The 25,120-nt window shown below is 30.6% G+C and overlaps 2 protein-coding genes across 3 annotated transcripts in view; both read left to right on the top strand.

The window, feature by feature from the left end:
- The window catches only part of LOC136970678 (NPC intracellular cholesterol transporter 1-like), a 152,753-nt gene that overhangs the window by 30,883 nt on the left and 96,750 nt on the right, over positions 1-25,120 (top strand). The window lies entirely within an intron of this gene.
- LOC136970671 (angiomotin-like protein 1) overlaps positions 1-25,120 on the top strand; it is a 39,236-nt gene that overhangs the window by 7,838 nt on the left and 6,278 nt on the right. For both annotated transcript variants that reach the window (XR_010880016.1, XM_067265132.1), the window contains exons 2-14: positions 326-396; positions 9,251-10,082; positions 10,912-11,047; positions 11,683-11,827; positions 14,289-14,329; positions 15,714-15,792; positions 17,094-17,239; positions 18,135-18,284; positions 18,368-18,481; positions 18,571-18,638; positions 20,542-20,676; positions 22,163-22,437; positions 23,129-23,268. Coding sequence is in view for 1 of the 2 variants with exons in the window: in XM_067265132.1 (XP_067121233.1) it covers positions 345-396; positions 9,251-10,082; positions 10,912-11,047; positions 11,683-11,827; positions 14,289-14,329; positions 15,714-15,792; positions 17,094-17,239; positions 18,135-18,284; positions 18,368-18,481; positions 18,571-18,638; positions 20,542-20,676; positions 22,163-22,437; positions 23,129-23,268 (2,313 nt within the window). In the remaining variant the exon portion in view is untranslated. The remainder of the gene's footprint in view (positions 1-325; positions 397-9,250; positions 10,083-10,911; positions 11,048-11,682; positions 11,828-14,288; positions 14,330-15,713; positions 15,793-17,093; positions 17,240-18,134; positions 18,285-18,367; positions 18,482-18,570; positions 18,639-20,541; positions 20,677-22,162; positions 22,438-23,128; positions 23,269-25,120) is intronic.

Below are 25,120 nucleotides of genomic sequence, written 5' to 3'. Positions count from 1 at the left end.
ATCTTATGTATTTCACTTTAATGTGCGTATATATAAACTTATAAATAAGATTTTCAGTCGGATTATAAGGATTTTCGACGAATTAGATATTTAATTCTGTGAATTTATCAATTTTAATAGAATTTTTAGATTAAAATCATAATTTTTTCAGAGTCAAAAACTGTAAGTGTGATGGGAATGTTGTTAATCTTACTTTATAACATTTCAAAGTTTGTAATATAATAATAAACTTTAAATATAAAATTGTTTATATATTTTTTTTAACTTTAAAAAATTAATTTATTTATTATAATTTATACTTATATAATTACTTGTTGCATTACAGATCAAAAAATAGAATAAACATGCAGGCCTCCAGTTCGGTAACAAGAGATACTCAGAAATATCAGCTTCAAAGTAAGTTTAAACGAGTGAAATGTTCTGCAAATTATCATCTTATTTTTAATATTCTAAAGTAATTTTATTATTTATAAAATTAATAAATATCATTTGGCATTCTGTGGAATACAACTGAATCGTACTGATGGATACTAAAAGTGCCAAACGACATTATACGATTGAATTAATTATGGTTTTGTGTTTCACATAGTACATATGTTTTGTCAAAAAACCAAATAGCCTGCAGAAAAGTTCAGAAATGCTAACGTTTTTGACTGTATTGAACGGGCATTTTCAAGCTAACTGATCCCGCAGCTGTCGAAACGACGACATGTGTGGGGGTGACTTAAGGATAGGGGAGGAAATGTTAGCTTTTCCAGACCCTTCTGCTGGTTTGTTTGGTTTTTTGTGGCTTTGCGTATGATGCTTAAAAAGTATAATTTAATTAGTAACAAGCAGGGCTGTTCGGAGAGTAATGGAGACCCAGACAAAATACATATTGGGGGTCCCACTATATCAGATTAAATTATTATTATTAATGTTGCAACGAATAGTATGTTTGGCATCAGGCCAAATACCGAATATTCGGCCAAACTATGTAGCGGACAGACACGAGCGTCATGGCAGTATGTGATAACTGATGATATCAAATGTGGATAGAAACGAAATGACCTACATGTGTAAATAACGGAAAAAAGAACAGAGAAGGACCGCAAAGTGAAAATGCGAAAATAAATATGAAATTGAGTCAATAACACAATCAAACAAGTTGAGGCAGCTTATTGGCGAAATTCGCAACCGTCAATGGCAAATAATTGTTTTCATAGACTTCGGAAAGCTAAATGCTTGTAATGAAAGTCACTTAGCGTGCATGGGCAAAAGCCTGGGACCGTTCAGGCTACCAAGATGTCTCGAATCTGTGAAATCATAACTGTGACTTATACCAACATCCTATCTGTCTCTTTTCTCCATTATCACCAGGCTACGAGTCACATAATTGTAAAACGGGGAAATCTTTTCTTAGCACACTGAAACTTTACAAAAGGAACACACCCTTAAATTTTTAAGTTTCTAGCACCAGTAGTTTTGGCTCTGCATTAATTATCTTCTCGGGATTTGTTTTTTTTATACAGGGTGGGCCAGCGAAAACGAAACGGCAGTGTGTTTGTGTTCGTCCAAGCAAAGCGCTCGGACAGGTCGATTTTACTCTCGAGGAGACATCTTTTGCAATAAAGTTTTTGCGATTCTGAATACAACAGACAACAAAAAATTTTAAAAACTCATTTATTTTGTATTAACTAAACAAGCATTTATTTCGAAAAAAAATGTTTGTTTAGTTAATATTCAGAATCGCAAAAACTTTATTGCAAAAGATGTCCCCTCGAGAGTAAAATCGACCTGTCCGAGCGCTTTGCTTGGACGAACACGAACACTCTGCCGTTTCGTTTTCGCTGGCCCACCCTGTATACGACTATATAGATGACTAAACTACATAATAAGTAGGTAGTTTTCATTTGATTTGTTACCTTTTTTTGATCTCTTAAAAAAATAACTTAGTTATATTACTTTTCCTTTGATCTTTTAGATAAATAAGCAAAAAATTGTGCTTTCTCGAACTTGAAATGTATGTTCGGCATTAATAAAAGTTACCAAAATGATTAATTTACTGTGTTATTTTTATTTCTTACTCCTGTTTTTAGGTATTCGGTATTTGGCTGAATAGCGAAAAGTAGGCCGAATACCAAATAGTAACCGAATATTCGTTCATAACTAATTATTATATTAAAGGACATAAATATAAAAAAAATTATGTAGGGATTCCTGCTTCCATGGAGCCTGAAGCAATTTGTTTTTTTTTTTTGTCCTCTTTCGGTGTCTTTAATAACAAGTAAAGCTGTGCATGTACAATTTTGGAGGTGTTCTTTGGAGAATATTGATTGCTTAATCTTTTCCAAAAGTTAGACTAAAATACATATGAGAAAATGGGACAGTATCACTCCTTAAACAAATAAAAACTTTATAAATTTTTTTTTTATGGAAGGTGCATTAAAACATTTTAAGAAACCAAGAGATGAAGCAGCAGAAAAGATTAAGAATCACTGCATTATAATCTTTTTGTAGTCTGTTTAAATGCCACTATCCTACTGGTCAGATAGAAAGGAGGTCTGCCATGGGTGGGGATTGAAGTTAATTCAACCAAAAGTACCTTACCTCATTCAAGTACCATAAAAGTACCAAATCTCATTCAACTTAGAGCCTTTTTCCAGTACTGTTTAACAATAAACAAAAGAGAAGAGAAACATTTTTAATCTAGTCGAGACCTTCCTCAGGTCTACATGAGATGGAATGTGTTTTGGAATGTTAACGCATTTTGAAGAAACGAAATATTCGAATACAGAAATTGCACAATACCAATATAACTACAGGAAAAGTAACAGAAAAGCATAAAAATAAACATTAAACAATATTTTAAAAAAAAACCAATATATTTGGTATATTATCATGAAGATGCAAATCACGTTATGTGTGCGCACAGTGTTTTCCAAGCATATAACAGGCATTGATCCTCTTTAAAGTTGATACAGTGGCCTTTGTTCTCCAATTTAAAAATTTTCGTGGCCTCCAGGGTTTTTATCTACTCAGGATGCCCAGATGTTTTGATTATAGTCACCTCGTCAAGTAGGGCGCGCACATCGTTATCAGACGCATAAGTGGCCAGGGCGGTGCTGTTTTTATTTATATCATACACTGGTGCCTCATATAACGTACTTAATCCATTCCAGGTGCACGTCCGTTAAGTGAAACGTCCGTTATACGAAACACATTTTCCCATAGAAATACATGTTAAAACATCTAATTCGTTCCGCAGCATAAAATAACCGTACTGTATCATAAAAAAATGAACATGGGGTGCGTTCTTTTATTCCTCCACGTAACTCTGCGCGAGCGACATCTGTTTAAAAATTCCTGCGGAACGCGTTCCTAAATTCCGGTGGGATTGTGCGCCGTCGAACGGCAAAAACGGCCGCTTGTAGCAGTAGTTTTCGGTGGAAAGCAACATGGCGTCCTCCATGGCTCAGATAGTTTCGTTTCCGGATCCATTATGTGGTTTTATGAATGAGAATTTAGAAATTGTGAAAGCGCGAGTTAGCGCACGCGGGGATGTAAGTGTCTTTACGAGTTTTTTTTTCGAGGTATTTTGAATGCTCTTTCAACAAATAATCTATTTTATGGTTAAATTTTACAATTGGGACCCTTCTTTTGCCTTTTAAAGCTCATATTTTAGAATTATAGATTCCTCCATCACCACACTATCGATAGTGCGGGCGCCGCCATCTTTTTTCTTTCACCGTCGTTCCTAAATGACTACAAACAGCAGTGCACTCCCGTAGTAGCGGAGACGCAGAGCGACCACTATTAAAGAACGCACCCATGGAGCAGTCACCAATTATGCCGAAAAGTCCGTTGTTCGCAGCCAGTCCGTTACTCGAGTCACGTAACGGCCAAACAGAAAGTCCGTTGTTCGCAGCGTCCGTTATTCGAGGCGTACGTTATACGAGGCACCACTGTATTTGTTTTTCGCTTTTCTAACTTTGAGTGTGCATAAGGTCGAGCCTATATATTCCTGGTTGTTGCCAAATCTATCATCTCTCACGGGGACCTCGTGTAAACCCCTGGAATTCTGAACAAGTTGTTGCGATCCGTCTCGTTTTTAAGGATATTAAAGATGGGGCAGTTGCGTCTGAATGTTAATTGTATACCCCCTGTTTTTTTCTATTTCTTTATATATTGGTAGCATGTTATGGTAGTAAGCAAGAATGATAGATCATGTGTTTTGCATACTCACAGGGAGTGTTAGCGTTCATATGGGGTGCACGTTGTTAGAGAAGGCTGGGCTATATTCCAAAATAAGGTTCTTATGGTATCCTCGAGTGATAGCTACCCACTTGTGGTATTTGCGTTCTTTGAGTGTATTGTGTAATCTGTACGAGTTGAATGAAGAATATTCTGGAAGAAAAGATTGATCAGTTACTTGGAAATTTGTTCAGTTAACATGACTTGTAATGCATCTGCATGATAATCAGAAGTTGCAGACCAGGTTCCTACTTTAATTAATTTTTTTTTCTTTGGAATATTTTACATTATTAATGTAATTAGTACCTGATTGTGGTGAAACCACCTATCTTTGATCTAAAATACTTCGCATCTCACCAAAATATTTCCTGGCAAACTCTGGCTTTTGGATATTTGATTTTTACCGTTTCTGCATCGATTCCGAAAGATGAGGACCGAGCTAGACCTTAAGTCGACGAAAGTAGAGAAGCAGTTTATATTTTCAAATCAGTGTAAAATAAACAGAGTTTACCAACAAGCTTTTTAACAGTTCAAACTCCATTTTCTTTTTACACTTTTTACGTCATTTGGTCGAGATATGTATTTGATGTTGGAGACAAGTTGGAGTTAAATTTAATGAAAAAGTACACACACACACACACACACACACACACACACACACACACACATATATATAAATATTTTTTTTTTCCTGATAAACTGATGGAAATTTTTCAAAAAATAAAGTATTTATTATTTATTTTAAAAAAATTCAATATATACATATGTGAAATATTTAAAAAATTGTAAACATTTTACAGACATATGTTTTTTTTCTATCTGTCTGTATCTTATGAGGAAATAGTAAATGCCTATTTTGTAAATAAATACTTTAGAATTTTATTTAAAGAAATGTAGATACTTTTTGATCTTTGTAACTGATGCGATTAAGTTTAAAGTTCATATATTAATCTAGAATTAAAGGGTTAGAAAGTTTTTATTTTATTAAAATAATATTGATTAAAACGTGCTCCGTTTGTCTGTTTTACCGAAAGTATAGAAATATTATTTATTTACTATCGGGCCGCAATTTTAAAATTGCAGACCCATAAATTCCCACCGTTATTGTCCGTCCTTCGTTAATCTCGAGAATGAAGTCAATTAGATGAAATCGAGACCGGATATGGAAAGCTTATGGGCCGGAGGACTCGGTTAATTATATACGAACTCTCGATCTGGACCGGAAGTCACGCGATTTCGGTTCAAAAGTTTTACTATGTTTAAAATAACTTAAACTGCATCAGATTTAGAAGGATAATGCTCAGAAGTCTAGAAATATTGAGGTGATACATGTCTAAAACAGTAAATTCTTTGTAAACACTCGGTTTTAAAGGATGTCAAAGAAAGATTTCTTAAAATTTTTGCTCCTTTCGTAAGTTTTTTTGTCTGATTTTTTTCTTATCGGTTAGATGGTTTATATATGTTTTTTCTTTGCTGTTCTGTTTCAGTTGTTGTAATGGTAATCACTGTTTTTGAACTACTTGTTTTTCATTCGTATTTTGTTTTTATTTTAGGAAAGAATTTTATCAATTTTTGTTTTGAAGAAAAGTTTTAATTTCGTAGTTAATTTTTATTCTGTTACATTGAATTGTTTATTTTAAATTCAATCATAGTTTGAAGTTTTAAATTGAATTTCCGACTTCAAATATACGTGGATGATTTGAAAAGTTCGCGGTTTTTTTTAAACTTACTTTTATTTTTTGATATAACTCTGCGCACTTTGTCCGACGTTGCTCCGGTGCCTTTATTCCAGAAGAGCAATTCTTCAAGATCATCATAATGACCATTTACTGCCACTTTCAACTCATCATCTCACGAAAATCTCTTACCATCGAGAAATTTTTTAAGGTTAAGGAATAGACAACAGTCGGATGGATTCGGATCGTGCAAATAAGGTGGATGGGATAGTAAATCATACTTAGTGACAACATTTTTATGGGCATGGGAGTTATCCTGGTGAAAATGATTTTTTGTTCGATTAACCAGGTCTTGTAAATTTTTTGTTTCGTTGATCCAAAAGGTTAGCGTAATATTCTCCCGTTATTATTTAGTCTTTGGATAATACCAATTAACAATATTCCCTTAACATACCAAAAACTTGAAGCCGTTACCTTTCCTGCAGACAAAATCGACTTTGCTGTTTTTGGAGAAAACAAAATTTGTTAACAGTTGGAGAAAACAAAAAGTCAAATTTCTTCATTTGCCACAAATTGATAATAAAATCCATAATCTTTTTAAAACATTCTGAACAGTCTTGAGAAATTTGCATTCAAGTGTGTTTTTGATTAAGTGTGGCACCCATTTTGCAGATAGCTTTTTCATATGTAATTTGTTTGTCATGATGTGAAATGCCCACGACTTTAGCAATTTTGGAGGCTTTTAATTGGTAATCCTTCAAAACAATATTATGCACTTTACCAATGATTTCAGCTGATGTTGCACTTCTTAGACGTCCACTGTGAGGGGGTCATCTTCTGAGATTCTTTTCTGCCCATGTTTAAAATCTGCAGCCCATTTTTTTTTTTTTAATAGGTGTAAACAAATGTGCACTATTACCCAACAAATCTTCCTATTAGAAGTTTGCATTGACGTTAAATCTTCTTTAACAAAAAGCTTTATCACTGAAGTTCAATTTTTATCCATTTCGAACGGTACCCCAAGATGGCTTTGTTTAAAGATCTGTTTACAAAAAGTATTTGGCACTTCAACTGATATTTTGCACCTATTTATAAAACAGAAGTGACCTTATTTTAAATAAGATTAAAATATTTTTACGTATTATTGCCATTTATAAGTTAAATCGGGCTTCAAACTGTTCAAATCACCCTCGTAAAACCTTTAAGTCTGGCACAAAAACAAACAAACATTTTCAGCTAACTCGATTAGTCATCGGGTTCAAAATATATGGGGGCAGGGAATTCAAAAAGTTTGCAGAAAATGTAAATAAAATGACAGAAAATTGAATGTAGCCTCTTATTTTTCAACATATGTTCTATTAAAGATAAAACATTTTTCCTTGTGGTGTCGGCACCCTTCTGGTAGAATTCGGTGCTCTTTGATTCGAGCCACTTCACTATAAAATGTTTCACTTGATCTATTGACTGCCAAAAAATGCCTTTAATGTCTTTTTTTAAATTTGGGAATAAAAAAAAATTCTGATCTGGACTCTAGGGAGAGAGGGTGTGGTAAAATCTTCCAGTGTATTTAACTTCTAGTATCAAATTGTTTGTTAATTCGTTAATATTATAGCCACTAATTAGCCCAATAGCATACGGCAATGGTTGGCTTTAGTACTTCCCTAGTAGATTGTGCAGAATTAGTGGGTGTGTTATTGTGATGGAACAGTATGAACTGATGAATTTTTTCCAGGTTGTTTGTTTTAGAGTCGTATGCAGTTTTAAGAAAACTTTCAGAAGAGCTTGCAGTTATTGTTCTTTGGTCTTCAAGAAAATTTATGAGTAACATGCCACCAGAATCCCAGAAAATTTGACTGTTACCTTCCTAGCTGATCCTTATGCTTTAGCCTTTACGGGAGCACTTGAACACTTTGGTAACCATTGCCTTTGATTGTTGCTTGCTCTCGGATCAAACTGGTAGATCCAAGTTTCTTCATCTGTAACAGTTCCATTTGGAAAAGCTACAGAACTGGCATCAAATCTTCGGCACTCGTAATAGTGAAAGCTAGCTCAGATTTAGCTTAAAGAAGGCCATGTTGTGCATTCCGGCATTACTAACGTACTACAACACATCACAGTTGTTTCCTGTTTATTCTATAGTAGCAAATAAAGAGTTTAAGATATATGACTGAATGTGTAGAATAATTAATAACAATGCCCAAGCTTTACATTTTGTGGGGACTGTTAGAATGACACTTAAATTTACAGTTGATATCTTTGAATGGCTTATTTGTTTATGGCAACACAACACACAGGCAATCTGCCAAGGTGGGGATGCCTCCTGGAGGATTTTCTGTGGGAGACTGGCTCCTACTTCAGTGTTACTAATGTCGAGAAAACCCGGAAAACTCCACGTGGCCAGGCATGTATCCACGACCAACTATCTGTGTTTAGTGGTTTTATTAACTTGGCCACTGATGGGCTATATCTTTGAATGATATCTGTACTTTTTAACAATGCAGTAACTCTCACAATTAGACACGAAATAGTCTCCAAATTTTAAATTTTGAGTTAGTGAAATATGGTATGTGGTTTCAAAACTACTTTGACTTATAGAAACACAGAATGCATTGAGTCTTCTGTATATATAAAATATCCATTTTTTCACATTATTAATTTGTATTGAAAGAGTAATTGTTTGTAACTAACGTTAAAAACTTCTGATAAAAATGTTCAGTCACAAAATAGAAATTAATGAATTGTAAGTTGAGGAATAGCGAGGTTGAGGCCAAAGTTTTAAACGTGAAAACGTGAATGTTGGACGTTCGGCGCCGCTTTCCTGTAAGCCTAGAAGTTTGACAATGGTGTTTGGAATGTCGAGCAAGATTCCACTGACTTTGCAAACACCATTGTCGAACTTCTAGACTTACAGGAAAGCTGCGCCAAACGTCCGATGTTCACGTTTTCGCGTTTAAAACTTCAGCCTTAACCTCGCTAATAAGGAGTCTGAATGTTGTTTTATTTTAACTACTTGACAATTTTCAATTTTCTTTCTCAAATTCTTGACATTTTTGAATTCCTTAAGTTAAAAAATTCTTAAAGATTGCAATTTTACTAATTACCGCTACTAATAATAATTAAATACTGATTAATTTGGCACTAGAGGTAAGTGTTGGGTGCTATCTCTAGTGCCAGATTAGTAGCAGTAACATAATCTGATTTAATCCAGTAAGCATTTGGCTCTGATATGATCATCAGGCTTTAAGACATTTATATAATTTTACTAATTGTAATTCATTTATGAATTTAAAAATATTGTTTATTTTTATTCTGAATATTTGATTTGCTATTTTTAATTTCAGATTTTCAATATAATTTATCCGGAAGCGAAACAGATGTATCAACATCAAATGAAAACTTAACGGTAGAAGAGAAAAATGCACTCCGTAGTGGAATAAGACAGGAACCGCAGGGCGAAGAAACATTAAATGACGATTTAGACAATTCGGTATCAAATACTTTAATAATTCATAACAATTCATTTCTTGACAATTATGCTTCGGCATTTTATGGTCAAAGCAATAGACACGAGAAAAATATCGGCATGCTATCGGAATTATCGCCACCTACCTTAAAAAGTAAACAACTAGGAACGGCACTTTATATGTTGCCCAACAGAAATAACTCAACTAAAGGAAATAGTGTGCCTTCGTCACCAAAAAGTATACCTAGAAGATCTCACTTAACTAGCTATTTAAGTACTGGAATTTCAAATTCACCAAATGAGAACTCTAGTTCTAATGTTTCGTCACAATCAAAAAATATTTTTATGGATACAAAATTTGAATTTCCAGAACATTCGGTACAAGAAATAACAGATATACCAAAACATTACCTAGACCAGTCGGAGGTACTAAAGCATTTAGCCAAAGAAGTACATCACCATCAGTCTCCCGGGGATTCGTCGAAAACTTCGTCTCTAGACTCCACCAAATTTCAAATGACAGATTTCCAGAAATATACCGAAAACAAGTTAAATCAACTGCACAATGTTAGGAAAATTTCTGAAGAAGCAGATATAATAAAAGCGGACGGGTTGATAATATCACATTCTCATCCGGATCTTACAAATATCGATTACAGTAATGCTAAATCTGAAGGAAAAGGTGTCAGAATTTCCGAATTAAGTAAAAGGTTGGTGCTTAATATTTTATCATGTAATATACGAGGCGTGTTTTTAAAGTAAGTACCGTTTTGAAATATAAAAAAAACAAGCAAACATTTTTAACAAAACTTTTATTTATGTGAAAGCCCATATTTTACACTACTTTTCTATATAATTCCCATTAATATTGAGACACTTATCGTATCGTGGGACCAGCTTTTGTATTCCATCTTCAAAGAATGTTGCCGCCTGATGAGACAACCACTGCAGAACGGTCGTTTTGACTTCGTCGTGATTGTTATGGCGCTGCCCTGCCAGATGTCTGTTCTCTTTCACTAGAGTGAAAGAGAACAGACAATTCACGATTGAAAAAGTGGACTGTAGACAGTCCACTTTTTCAATCAAATCGTCGATAATGACTGAAGGTCGCCCACTTCGTTCCTCATCGTGAATGTTTGTGCGGCCATTACTAAAGGCCCTAACCCATTTTCGTACCATTCCATCACTCATAACGCTTTCACCATAAACTTCACTGATTTGGCGATGAATTTCAGCCGCTTTCGAGCCTTTAGCACTGAGAAAATGAATAACGGCACGCACTTCGCAGTCGGCGGGATTTTCAATGAGCGGCGGCATTTCAATAATACGCAAACAACAGTAAACACAGTCGACTGGCTCTGTAATGGCGTTTGTGGCTTCCCAACAGATGTAGGTACACAGCGCGCATGCACTAAGTGCTGACTGCAGCGCTCCAGCGGCGTTATATTAAAACGGTACTTACTTTAAAAACATGCCTCGTAATTGTTGTTTTAATTGAATTAGTAAATTTAAATCAATCATTTAAATTATTTTTATTAGACCAAAAACTCACGGAAGACCTGCAATAGAGGGAGATAATGAAACAAATCATATTATCCAATTGTTATCTACTGAAAATGCTTCTCTGAAAAATGAATTGGATATGTATTATCGAAAGGTTGCCAAATTAGAAAAGGTAAGTTAATTTCGTAAATTTTAACCATATTGTTTTTAGTTAATTTCAGTTTTAGGTTAATGTTACCTTAGGTAGCCAAGATGACGGCTCGTCTCTAATTCCAGCTAGGAAACAGTGGGACGCACATTCTAATCTAACCTAACCTATTCTAATAAATTACCATAATTATTAGCAACCATATTATTAGAATAGGTTAGGTTAGAACGTGCGTCCCACTGTTTCCTAGCTGGAATTAGAGACGAGCCGTCATCTTGGCTACCTAAGGTAACATTAACCCAGCTCTATAATTGGAGTTGTTTAAAAATTAGAACCAAACAATCTGCCGAATTATTGGGCTATAATAAGATTAAGTTAATAATTAGATAGGAAGTAATTTCCCTAGAGGTCGTTTAAAAACTTTGTCTAATATTAAAATGTCAGTTTCTAAATTATGAACGTTTTTTCAGCTAAGAAATGAAATTAAATAAAAATTGAAATTACTCTGTTAGACACTTTTAAGAGAGAAAATTGAAACTGAATTCAGTTTTTCGATTTGAATCAAATATTTTAAGCATAATGTGTAATGTGATAACCGCAATTAATATATTTTTGAAGATAACTTTTAAATAAATTACTAATTATAACTGTACTTTTAGTTTGAATTGGAAATTCAAAAAGTGTATCGTGCTCACGAGGATTTAATTAGATCGTCAGAGAAAAGAGAGAAATTAGAGAGAGCCGTTCGTACGTGGTTAGAAATTGAAATTCAACGTCTCTCCGATAATAATAAAGAACTGAAAGGTAATTATTTTTTAATATCTTTAAAATGTTATATTTTTATTCATTGATAACTGTTTGAAAGCAAAAAAAATTAATTCGATTTCTTTATACTTGGTGATCAAGTGGAAAAAAATTACTTGCAAGAAGTATCTATTGAACAAAGAATTTTCTGTTCTGTAGTGTAAGACATTTCCAGAAGTTTAGAGAGAAGAAAAGATACCAAAAATTAACAAGATAGTTTATTTGAAAATATTCTGAATTATTTTGTGTTACTACAAAGTTTTTTTTTACACATTTTTTAACAAATGATAGTCTACGGGATGTGTCTAACAAAAACAGATAAAAATGTTATAAACACAGACTTTTCAAGACATTCAAATATAAGTATACTCAAATATCTTGAAAATGAGTCCTGCGAGATCTTTTAAACCATTTTGCTTGATAAGATTGGCTTTGTACAGCTATGAAAGAATCAACTTTTGGCTTTTTAAAGTAAAAGTTAAGAGTTATTTATTTATTTAGTTTTAAATGTATCCATCAAATCTGTAATAAATTAAAGTTCAGATTTAAGAGTGCTGTTATGATTCTTAGCAGTACAGTGATAAGCGTCGCTAGCTCATTGCAATATCTGGCCTTTGGTGTTAAACTTTCTACTGTGTGTATAAGTGAATAAGCTTTTCATTTGATTACTCTGCATAAAAAGGGACAGATTCTAAACTATTAACAAGATAAAACTTAATAAAAAGTTTTATCTTGAGAGAATAACATTATGTATCAATGATCAATGGATTTTTAAAAAATTTTTAATCATAGACTGGTAAAAACACAGATATAATCTTTTAAAAATGATTCTTTAATCACCAAAATAAAATAAACTGACTTAGAAATAAAATCAAAAATAAGATTCAATAATAATTACATAATAATAGTAAATAATAATGGTAATAAACAGTAATTCAACGTTACTGTCGTCATTATTAAATAATGACTATTAAGATATTAACTTTCATTTGCCGTTACATCACATTAAGATGATGTTTCTTTTCTATTTATTATTATATTTTTTTTATATAAAGATATTTATAAAAATTTAAACAATGGAATGGATATATTTTATAAGTTAAAAGGTTATGTTTTAAAAAAAGGTAAAAGTTAAAAAATACCTTAAAAACTTCTGAAAAAACAATTACAAGAAAATATTCTTTTCAGTCTTTACCAATTTTCGAGGAGTAGTCTATAGTTTTTAATTAAATTTCCGCGGAAATTGGTAAAGACCGAGAAGGATATTTTCTCGTGGTTGTTTTTTAAGGTTTAAGGTTTTTTAACTTTTATCTTTTTTAAAATATAGCCTTTTAACTTTTATTATTTCATTTTTTTTCATTTTAATTTTGGACAATGTCAATATATATCGATGTGTCCAAAATTAGAGAGAAGAAAAGATACATATCATATGCTGAATTTTTAAATAACGTGAAAACACAAGATACTATTATATTATTAAAACTGTTTAAATATTCATTATTTTTAATTAAAAGAAGTGCAGTAACAATAAAATGAAATAAAAACATTTCTGTTTATCAATTATTGTTTAAAATTAGCTAAAATTTAAGTTTTTTACTGTTTATTTTTTTTATTAAAAAGTTACTAAATGCTTGGAAAATGTTGAATTTACAATGGAATTAAAATGAGTTGATCGATTAGTAATAAGAATAAAAAGGATAACTCGGAACAGAAACAAACAAACGACTTCATGTGTACTTCGTAGACTGGTAAACGACTTCATATTAGGAAGAATAACTCAAGACTGTTGAAGGAATCATAAATATTTAATTAGATTAAACACTTTTCAGGATTTTACAATCTCATCTTCAGATCTAATACATTTGACATTAATATTATGACAATTAGAAGAGAACAACTGTATGTACCGTACTTATAAGCTTTCGAACCAAAACTGATCAATAGCATAAGTTCAAAATTCTAATACATGAAATCCATAAACTGTCCAGTATTTTAAAATTAACAATATTGGAGACGTAGAAGTAAATTATAATAAATAGGAAATTTTATTAAATACGCATTATTTAAAAACTATTAGGGCTATTTTGGCAACATGTCATTGTTAAGGATTATTGTATACTGCGCAGAAAGAAGAATTTGATAATCGTATCTTTTTAATTTACTGTGTTGGAAAGGAAAAAATAATTATTTGTTAATCAGAAAGGAGGAAAAAAAAATGGAAATTGTAACACAAACTGTACTGAATAGGAACAAGGACTCAATTTAACTCTTCATGCCCTGATTTAAAATGCATACATAAAACTAAAATAAAGGTCTAGATTTTCCTTTTTTGTCCTGTGTTGGCTTATGGAATTTTATCCCTTTTAATCTTAATATTAAATTTCATCAATAAAGTAACTGATATAATGTAAATTTATTTTATTTTTAGTTTATTTATTATTTTTATTATTTACTCCTTTAGAAAAACTTGAAGCAACGACTTCTCATTTTTCAAAGAGAACAGTAAGTTTATTTTTGTTATACATTATCAAAATATTCATTTAAAAAATTTTTTTTTGTTTAGAGGAAATTTCATATTAATTTTTTTATGCTATCAGTAATTTATGTTTTATTATAGATGTAATACCTAGTAATAATTGTAGATAATTTTATAAAAGAACCTATAGATGTATTCAAACAACCATTCAGATTTCTAATTACTCAAACAACTAGGGCTGGAGTACTGTACATTCAGGCTTGTTTAATAAATGATCACAAAACAAAACTGATCTAAAAGTGGAATGTCAGGCCACCATCTTGTACGAATTAAATTAATTTATAAGATTGTTAAAGAAAAGATCAAGCCAGCGTGGGAATCGAATCCATATTTTCAAGATAACTACTTACTGCGTATTTGGCTCGGAACGATTTCCTGCAACCAATAATAGCCGATAGTTTCTGTGACTGGAGGGTCGGCACCCTCCAGTCACGTTTCATTTAAAAATATATCTAATTTTAGATCTTAAAAAAATTGATTTAGAAGAAATATGTCAGAGATGTTTTTAACAAATATGCATTTTTGTCATATTTAAACCATCATCATGTACAAAATAACTGAAATCCATCTGATGGAATGAAAAATATATATAAAAATTGTATTCTAATAATTAGAAGTATGATTTGAAATTTAGGATGTGTTTTAAAATTGAGAAATTTAAATTTAGTTTTAATTAATTGAATAATATGCCAAATGACTACCAGATTAAATCTGGCTACTTCTCCATGATTATTTTAAATTAATTTCTAAATAATTTGTCACTAGAAGCAGGTGTTAAGTGCCATCTGTTATAATTAAATTAATATTTATAAATAATTTAGAATATTTTGGAAGAAAAGAATCGGTCCAAAGTGGGAGTTGCAGGTTCGAGTCCTGCTCCACGCTTATTCTTTTCTTTTACAATTTTCTAAATTATTTACAAATACTAATTTAATTATAATTATTAAATAAGAGATGGCACTTAACACCTGCCTCTAGTGACAAATTATTAAGAAATCAATTAAAAATAATTACAGAGAAGTAGCCAGATTTAATTGTTTGGCATATTACTAATATATTGACGTTTGAGATGTTTGTATATGTAAGTAATTGAATTTAATAAAATACAAAATTAATATGTAATTAAACAAATGAAAGGATAAAATTAATAAGGTCTAGTGCTGAAGACATGGGATAGATTATTTTAAACACATTAAATACTTTATTCTTAAAAATTCTGTGCTGAAATGGAAACGTGTCTTATATTCCTATATGTTGTAAAATATAGTATTTGATATTTTCTTTATTATTATTATTTTATAAGAATATACAATAATAACACTTATTAAATTTTATTGACATTTTTAACAGTTTTTGAACACAGAAGGTACGGATTTACAGAGAGAAATTGGAAAAAAAGAAATTTTAATTTCACAGTTATTATCTCAAAGTAAGTAAAATAATTATCACTTATTTTAATAATTTAATGTTTTAAGCAATTGTTTATAATCTTTATTTGCTTTTTTATTAAGGAAAACTTAGAAAGTAGACTCTCTGTTTTATGGCTTTCTAGAAAGCTCATTAAATGAACCGTAAGATTTCATATTGACTCAATATCATAAGTTTAATACTATGACTCTTGCACATATAGTTTTAACTATGTAATACAACACTGAAATGGCTAACTGAAAAAAATTATATATATACATATATATAGTAATTAAATACAGAATTTCATAAATTAGAATAGAAAATTTATACTGCTTATAAAAAGAGATTATAAAGTATGATGAACACGCATGGCATGGCAGCAAAAAAAAAGGAGAGAGATAATATCGCAAGTTTTGTTGCAAAATTTAATTTCATACTACTCGAGTGGTAAGCGTTTGCAGTGCATATTGCTAAATTGCATTTCTAACAGGCAATAACATGTTATTTTGCACTCACATGCTACTCTACAACTATGTGGTATTTTAATAGTGAAAGCTTCAATGAGATTGCTATCAGTTGGGATAAAAGAGTAGAAAGTGGTGTAATTTCATTCAATATGAAAACATTTATTCAAATTATTGATGGCTTTTCTTTTCTTTAAACCATCCTTAAAACAATCGTCAACTATGGGCTGCATTCAATATTTTGTGTACTATGTAAAATACTAACTAATCACACGTGACTGCAGCAAAGTGATTTCCACTTTTTGCTCTCATGGCAAGATCTGCAGGATGGTAAGATTTCAATTTTATTAATTTTATAAAACATTGCTTATAATCTTTTCTTCTACATGCTTAATCTATCTTGCTAGAATAGACAGTTGTCTTATGCAATAACTAAAATTGCTGGAGTCTTTATTCAAGTATAATTTCATGAAATCCCCGTTGATATATGATAGAAACCTACTTCATTGACTTGTTAGCGAAACTGGAATCAGTTTTTTTCTTTTGGAATTAGTCTCCGAGTCTTGGCAAAAATTACCATGACTCAAAGACTAGTTACACAGTTATTAAGGCCAATTGATAACTAATAACTATTAAATAATAAGGCTCTTTTAAAATATATATAGATCATTTTGTAAAGTTTTTTTTTTGTTAGTAATTGTATTTAATTTGAATATAATTTCTTGCTTAACTTGAATTGATAAAATCTTAAATTCTGAGCAAAAGAGAGGTTTAATTTTGTAATTTTTTTTTTATAATAATAAATACAGCTAATGATTTTATTAAATATTTTATTTGCATTGTTTAACAATTATAGATAAAGAATTATTAGCTGAAAAAGAAAGACAAGAAATTGAACTCCAAGCACAAAGAGTAACATTACAAGAACAAAGAAATCATATTGACATTTTGGACAGTGCTCTCACTAATGCTCAGCTGAATGTAGTAAAATTGGAAGAAGATGTAAGTTTTTTTTTTGTTTATAAATAATACTACAGTAGAGAGTCGTTTATCCGAGTCAATTGGGGACTGGGGTTGTTCGGATAACCGATTATGTATGAAAAAATATATTAACCTGTCCGATGTTGAAATTTTTCTCCATTGTGTGTTGCTTTGTGTTGAATTTTTCTCCGTTGCGGTCGCTTCATGTTGAATTTTCGTCGATTTTAAGCCTAACGAAAATTTTTATAATAATAATCGAGACTATTGTATCGTTAAAAATTATTTTTTTTACTTTGCACAAACAAAATAAATATATTGAAAAATATAAAAACATAAAAATTATACTTTAGAAGTAAATCTAGTATCAAAAAAGTTTGATTCGGCACTACACAGTCCGACTGGAAATCGTTCGGATAAACGACGATTCAGATAACCAGAGTTCGGATAAATGACTGTCTACTGTATAAGTTAAAAAATAGCAACAAAGTGTGTCTGTAAACATCCTTATTAAAAGTTGTTTTTAAATGTACAGTTTTTATAATAAGGAATCTAATATTTTTATAATGGAATTATAATTTTTATAATAATTTTATAATCTAATATTTTTACTATGCTGACACACAAAACTATTGGTGTGTCAGCATAGTAATAACTATTTTCTATGGTTAAATTCAATTAAATTAAGGAAATTAACTATATTTGGCAATCTATAATATTTGTCATTAATACATTTATTCCTGGATAATTCTTTTAAGAAACGTGATCTTTAAATTAGAATATTGTGATAAACTATTATCACAGTATTTAGAATATTAATACAAATACTGAAAATTAGTATACAAGTATAAAAGAATTATTTTAAAATCTCTAATATTTGGATATTTATATGATGAATTTTAATTGATTAACTTGATAGTGTCGTAAGAAGCAGGCTTACATAGATCATGCTGCTCAGCTCCAAAAAGCATTAGTAAATGTCCAGCAGACAAGTGAGAAAAGAGTAATGATGGAAAAGAAAATTAGATCAGAACTCGAAAAGGAAATAGAAGATTTAAAAATAGAAAAGGTATTGTCACATCAATTTCATAAATGTTATTTTTTATATAAGTTTAATAATTGTTTGAATTTTTATTTATTGGCTTTTTGCAGAAAGGAATGCCATGTTCTGACAGAAACAAGAATTCGCAAACTGAAGAGGAATTAAGAAAAACAATAAGAGAATATGAAGAGAAAATTGTATTTTTAGAATCTGAAGTGACAAAGGTTGTGAAGAATGATTTTTATAGAATATTTGAAAAAAAAAATGAAATTATTAAATATAATGAAATTTTTTGTTTAAATATTTATTTCAGTGGGAACAGTGTTACTTGGAAGAAAGTACAATGCGCCAAATTGCAGTAGATGCAGCCTCAGTGCCAAAGTAAGTTGAAATCTGTTACATTTTAAAATGTCTTTAACTTAAAAATTCTAGAAGTAATTTTTCTATTCTCTCATAAAATTTGAAAAATAAAAATATGTTATATTCTTAGAATTATCATTTGATCATTTCATGAACTAATTCAGTTTATAAATTAATATGCCTCGATGTCCTTAACTTATTATAATCTTATTTCGTCCACTAGTTCGCATCTATTAACAGGACTTATTAAACTGGCTTTAAGGATACTGCAACTCAGTTTCACAGATTATAAAATTATTGTTTTATTTAATCTACCTGTTATGTTTAATTTCAATTAAATAAAACAATAATTTTATAATCTGTGAAACTGAGTTGCAGTATCCTTAAAGCCAGTTTAATAAGTCCTGTTAATAGATGTGAACTAATGGATGAAATAAGATTATAATTCAGTTTATGATCACTCCATGAACTGAACTAAATGTTAAATATAATTTTATATTATTCTTTAGTTGCAAGAAAATTATTTATATTCTGTTTGAAGATGGAACTTTAAGCTTTAATTTTGTTTAAAATATATTGTTAATTATAATTTAGGAAAATTAAGAATAGCAGTTTATTTAGTCATATTTTCTTATATGATCTAATACTTAATTTAATTCTCCAAATAAGCACAGCGTCATATATTTTCGAGCTAAACGTATTCTTCCTAACAATTGTATCCTATAAGATATGATAAATACAAACATGATTTCCAAATATTCTGGCAAACAAGGACTATCATTCGATTATAACCATTGAAGCATTTGCAAAGTGGTACACTATCTTTGATCATGTTTAACATCATTATGAAAATAAAAATTATTACGATTCCTTTATAAATGAAAAATAGCACAGCCTTTTTTCTGTAATAGTCAAAAACTAGATTTTCAAGATTATTTTCCTTTATTTTCAGAATCAATACTCTAAAATGAAATACAGAAAAAAGCAAAACTGCTTATCTAAGTTACAACAAATTAGAAAGAATTTTTTCAATTATATATTTTCTTTATAAATCTGTAAACTGTTTTTATAGCGGGGACAGATGTAGGAGGAGGAAGATGCCACGTAAAATAAAGAAAAATGATTTTATTTTTAATATGCATTTTCTTGCTTTAAATCATTTTACAAACATTCAGACTGACCAATATACTTACTTTATTTTATATAACCTTGTGGATGCCGTATTGGGCTTAAACGTTTAATTTTTTTTTCCCTCCATCTACGTTAGGAAATGTTGCTAGACAGCAGATCTTTTCCCCTAATAAATAACAAGACCCATAACAAAAAAAGATAAAATACGCAAAAAGAAAATCAACCAACATAATAAAACATAAATGGAAATTGCAATAAAATATAAGACAGAATACACAAAGTCTACAGGCTGATTCTTCTAGAACCTTCTAAATTAAATGTTAAATACTAATTTATTTTATAATTATTAAATTTATCATGAGATGGCGATTTAATTGCTTACCTCTAGGTAAAATTACTCAATATTTAATTATTAAAATGTAGCCCTAATATAATCCGACATAATCCAGCAGATTGTTTGGTATTAATCAAGAATTGGGTTATTAGATATTTATATTTGAAATGTAAATCTTCTCCGCTTAGTTTTATATTAAAATCGAAAATTTTTAAGAGTTATATCAAGATTTTCTATTATGTATTGATTATAATTTGACCTGTTGAGACAAAATATAACTGACTATATGGATTATTTCATGGTTTGATTGCCAAAGAAAAATAAAATTGTCATTGAGTGCATTCTATCTTTATGACTAGAAATTCTAATATGTACAATTCGATAGGATGATCTATCGATAGTAAATTTAGGATAAATGAAATTACATTATGAAAATATTAATTTTCTGGATATTTTTAGGGATGCCAAAATAGCAGCACTTGAGAAAACATCCCAAGAAAGTGAAAAATTAATAGCACAAGCTAGATCTGAAAAGTTGAAACACATGGATGAGTTATATGCAGCTCAAAGAAAGTGTGCCGAATTAGAAGGAAGGTTCGTATAGCTTGTAATATTTATGCAAATATAATATGTCTGATAAGAGATTAGTATATTCATAAAACATTGTAGAATTACAGTTGATTTATGTATTTCTATCTTTAATTAATATTTTATATGTTAAGTATAACTGATTTAAAGTTAAATAATTAATTTGTGAAAGTCATATCATGGCTAAAAAATTTTGTATTTTGATATTTTTCTTTTGTTACATTGTTTACTATGCAGTAATTTAGAATGAGGATTAGCAAACTACAACCTGCTGGCCTCATGCAGCCCTTGAATAGATATTTTGCAGTTTCTAACCATTACTTTTATTTTTCTACTAGCAGATGGAAACATCTATATTAATCCTACAAATATAATTATAGAATTTCTTATGAAATTTCCATTATAAGAAGAAAACACGGGTGTACTATAGATTACTCTCTATGGAATTTCAGGACTTTGATTATATATTTGAACTCAGGGGACCGAGACGAGTTCAACGGTATCCTATTTTTGGACCGGAGACGAAAAATAAAAAAGTTATCACACTTTTTAAGTTACCATACTTTTTTAATGCTCTCATGCAGACGGCACCGTAGTTGCTAGTATTGCCATCTTGCGGTAAAGTCTGCAAACCGTGACGTCGGACTACGTCATCTCCCAGAGCGTTAAACACGCGATACGAGAGCGGAGAGAGCGACGCGACTTCCGATCATCACGCGATCGCCATTTCGGTTAATGTTACTTATGGCAGCGAACATGGCGGCCCGACTGACCTCTCGTATGGGCGCCACCACACGCCGCCATGTGCTAAACTAGTGATCGATTCACGGTAGTTCTTGAACAAAGTAAAAAAAGGGGGAAAACGTCTACTAAAGGCAATTTTAACAGCAAGCCACGCGACTTCCGATTGCGATAGCGAGGCCGACTTGGCGACTCCCTATCATTGCGCGATCGCCGGAAAAAAGTATGATAACTTTTTTATTTTTCGTCTCCGGTCCAAAAGTAAAGTATCGTTGAACTCGTCTCGGTCCCCTGAGTTCAGATATATACCCAAACACACGAAATTCCATAGGGAGTAATCTATAGTATACCCGAAAACACATTTAAGTATTTGAATATTTACATTTATTTTGACAAATAAGTTACCTATTCATTCCATTTAGTAATGCCATATTTAGTGTTGGATGTTATGTTGTCATATGTTGTTTATTCAGCATGTGATGAGAACTTCCTGAATTCTCTTTATTAGAAGGTATTTAATCCCAATCGGAGTATCTTTTTATAATTCAAGTAAATATTTATGGTCTGTTTATTCAAAATAAAACTGCAACTTGGCCTGTAAATGTTTGCTGATCCCTGATTTAGAATATTATTAAATATAATTTATGTTCAAAAAGATATTTTAATTTATTTCATTAAATTATTTTTCATGTATTATAAGAAGTTATTTAAATAATTATCCATTCAATCCAATTATTCTTTTATATATTAGAGTAAGAGATCTGGAATCAAAATTAGCAGAACGCGATGCAATGATTAAGGTACTCCAACAACATTCTCAAGAGAAAGACGCCGTCCTTCAGAATGCGGTGCTTGGTCGACCGCCTCGTCATCACATTAGAGCTGCAAGCACAATGGGTTTGACCACCAGTACCAGTCATAGTACAACTACGACGGGAACGACCTCACTTGCCTCGGGATCTTCAACTACATCGAGTTCTGTCCATCATCGTACTGGTAGTAAAGACTGCATTAGAGATGAATTAAGTAAATATCATTTTGTATTTTATGGTAAATTTATAATTTAAAGACTATATTCATTAGTCTTTAAAAATATATGTGCTATTCACAGAAATTTGATAAAAATATTGTATGCTGACTGTGACCAAGAACATTAATATTGTATTTTATTCAGTTTATAAATGAAAAAATATGTATACAGGGTGCATCTAAAGTTGCACACCATAAAATAAATTATTATATTTTATTTTAACTGATGTTCAAAATAACCCAAAACATTTTTGAATTCTTTGTATTGATTTCTTGATGTGTCGATCCAAGGTACCATTTACATAGAGTCTCTTCTAATTTTATGGTGATTTTGACAATATTTTCTTAAGTTCTACAATGTTTTTTGGTTGGTTCTGGTATACAATGGATTTTAGATGACCCAAGGAAAACATTGAGGGGTGTTGAGAGCTTGTAACTTGAGTACTTGCCACCCAGGCCTGGTCATCCTATCCATAAAGTGAAAGACTTTTAATTCACTTTATGTATGGTGATATTTTAATATTATATTCTGCATAAAAATATGAATTTTATTGAACTAAATTTAAAATACTTTTAGTGTAAATTTTCAGTTTTTTTTTTTATATTGAAGTTTTAAAATATTATCTAGATATAACTGATATAAATTAATGATGTTGCTGAAAGTTTACTTGTTAATTTCGATTATCAGGAATATCTCCAATGGGAAGTTCATCATCAAATAAATCAAATAGTCCATCCTCATCTTTAATTGTAAATGAACCTCTGTTAATATCCAAGAAAAAACTTGACGAACAGTTGAAGGAGCTGGACTCCAGATTATTTAATAAGGTATGTATTCTGAAAATTTTTTTACACAAACTTTAATATAATTTTGTAAAATTGGGTTTTAATATTTAGATAATTATTTGAAATCATAAATTTAAAAAATTGCAAATGCAGATAAAACTTGTCAAGTACATATTTTGCTGTAACCTGATTTTCCAAAAAAATCATTAACACTTTAAATTACAGATTATTATGTGCATTAAATGATCCATACCAAAATTTGCTGATTTAGAAAATACAGGTATTCCTCACACAACATGGTTTGAAAATTGGGGATATCCCCCATATAACACGACTTCTGGTTCCACTCTAACACTGTTTTGGAGAGCCTCCATTCAAAATTTCACAATTTTTAAGTATAAACCTCGTTATTCAATATCTTTTTTATTCAAGTAAGCACACGTGTTGTCTCAAACTTGCCCATGGATTGTAAAATATTGAAATTTTCAAATTATTTTGTGCTTTTTGTCAGGTTCACTTTAATGAAAACTGATAGTGCAATTTGTTTCTTCCTTGTCCTAATTTTCCTATCAACCAGGTGTCATTGTCGCTTTCAGATTTTAGCCCTTAGGACCGTCACTGTGTTTTCTTTTCATAGATTAGTCTTCGTATTTAGCAAAGTTTATTTAAACATTTTAAGGTAAGTGTTATTAAATTTTCTTTAACCATAGGTAAGCAATCATTTGTAAAATGATAAATGAAATATGACAGTATCTCGATACTTGAACAATTCAGCGTTCAAACACAGATTCTGGAAAAAAGGTCGCTCGGTACTCAACCGAACAAACGCGACCCTCTAGAACGAATTTTTCATTAATAACATATTTTTATTTCGTCATCCATAAAAAATTTTTTATGATAAAAATATGAAAATGTTGCTTATACTTCTGATCAAGATCGACAGAAAAGCTGAGATGACGACAATACTTTGTAAAAAGAAAATGTTCTCGTTCAACTAAAATTAATATTAGTACATCATACAGTACTTTTAATTGTGATTGTTAATTATTGATTGGAAATAAATTATCAATTTCTTTAATAAAGTAGTAACAAAAAAGAATAGTATACTTTTGCTAACTTCTGGAATGCAACCCATGTTTTGAATTAGCCCTTCGTTTTGTTTAGCACGGATTTGCATAACACGGTACTTGTTCGGAATTTATCTACCATATTATATGAGAGATACCTGTATTCCAAAATACGATTAATAATACAATAGATCCTGCTTTACATTCTCCTCTTCAACAGATGATGTAAATTTTTACGATGACTCTGTGAAATGCCATATTTTTTTTTGTTAGACTTTTTCAGGGTGGCATGGCTTAAAAGGTTCCATAAAAACAATCTCAGTTTATGGTACTAACTTATGAAAAATAGGGCAGTTTATTTAGCAGTAGTTTTCCAGGAACAAAGTAAGTTTGGTAAATTACACTCCCTCAAGTTTTACATTTGACATTGGTTCTTGAAGAAGATTTTGTTTATACATATATAGCTTTAGAAATTATTGAGGTTTAAAACATTTAAATAAAAGAAGTGATAAACGTTATTATAAATATTTAAACTTCAACATTCCTGTTAAACTTATTGTAAGGCAGAGTCCATTATATGTAAAGTCATTCCAGAAACCCCATTGTATTGTGAAAATATATGAACCCAGTAATACATTGTGTGTTTATAATTCTAAGATTTCAGAAGCTCAAATGTTTTTGTCATAAGCTAAGTAAACTATTTCCATCTCTAAAAAATAGGCTTTTTGCATTGGAAATATTAATTACATGTGTAATACAAAACAAATATTCAATTGCTGGTAATATACACAATTGTGTATATTGCCAGCAATTTATGTATTTTTTAA

This window comes from Centruroides vittatus, unplaced genomic scaffold, assembly GCF_030686945.1.
Source record: "Centruroides vittatus isolate TY-2023 unplaced genomic scaffold, ASM3068694v2 contig_2104, whole genome shotgun sequence".
In the NCBI taxonomy this organism is placed as follows: domain Eukaryota; kingdom Metazoa; phylum Arthropoda; class Arachnida; order Scorpiones; family Buthidae; genus Centruroides; species Centruroides vittatus.
Note: the sequence above shows the minus strand (reverse complement) of the source record. Positions and strands in the feature narration are given on the sequence as shown.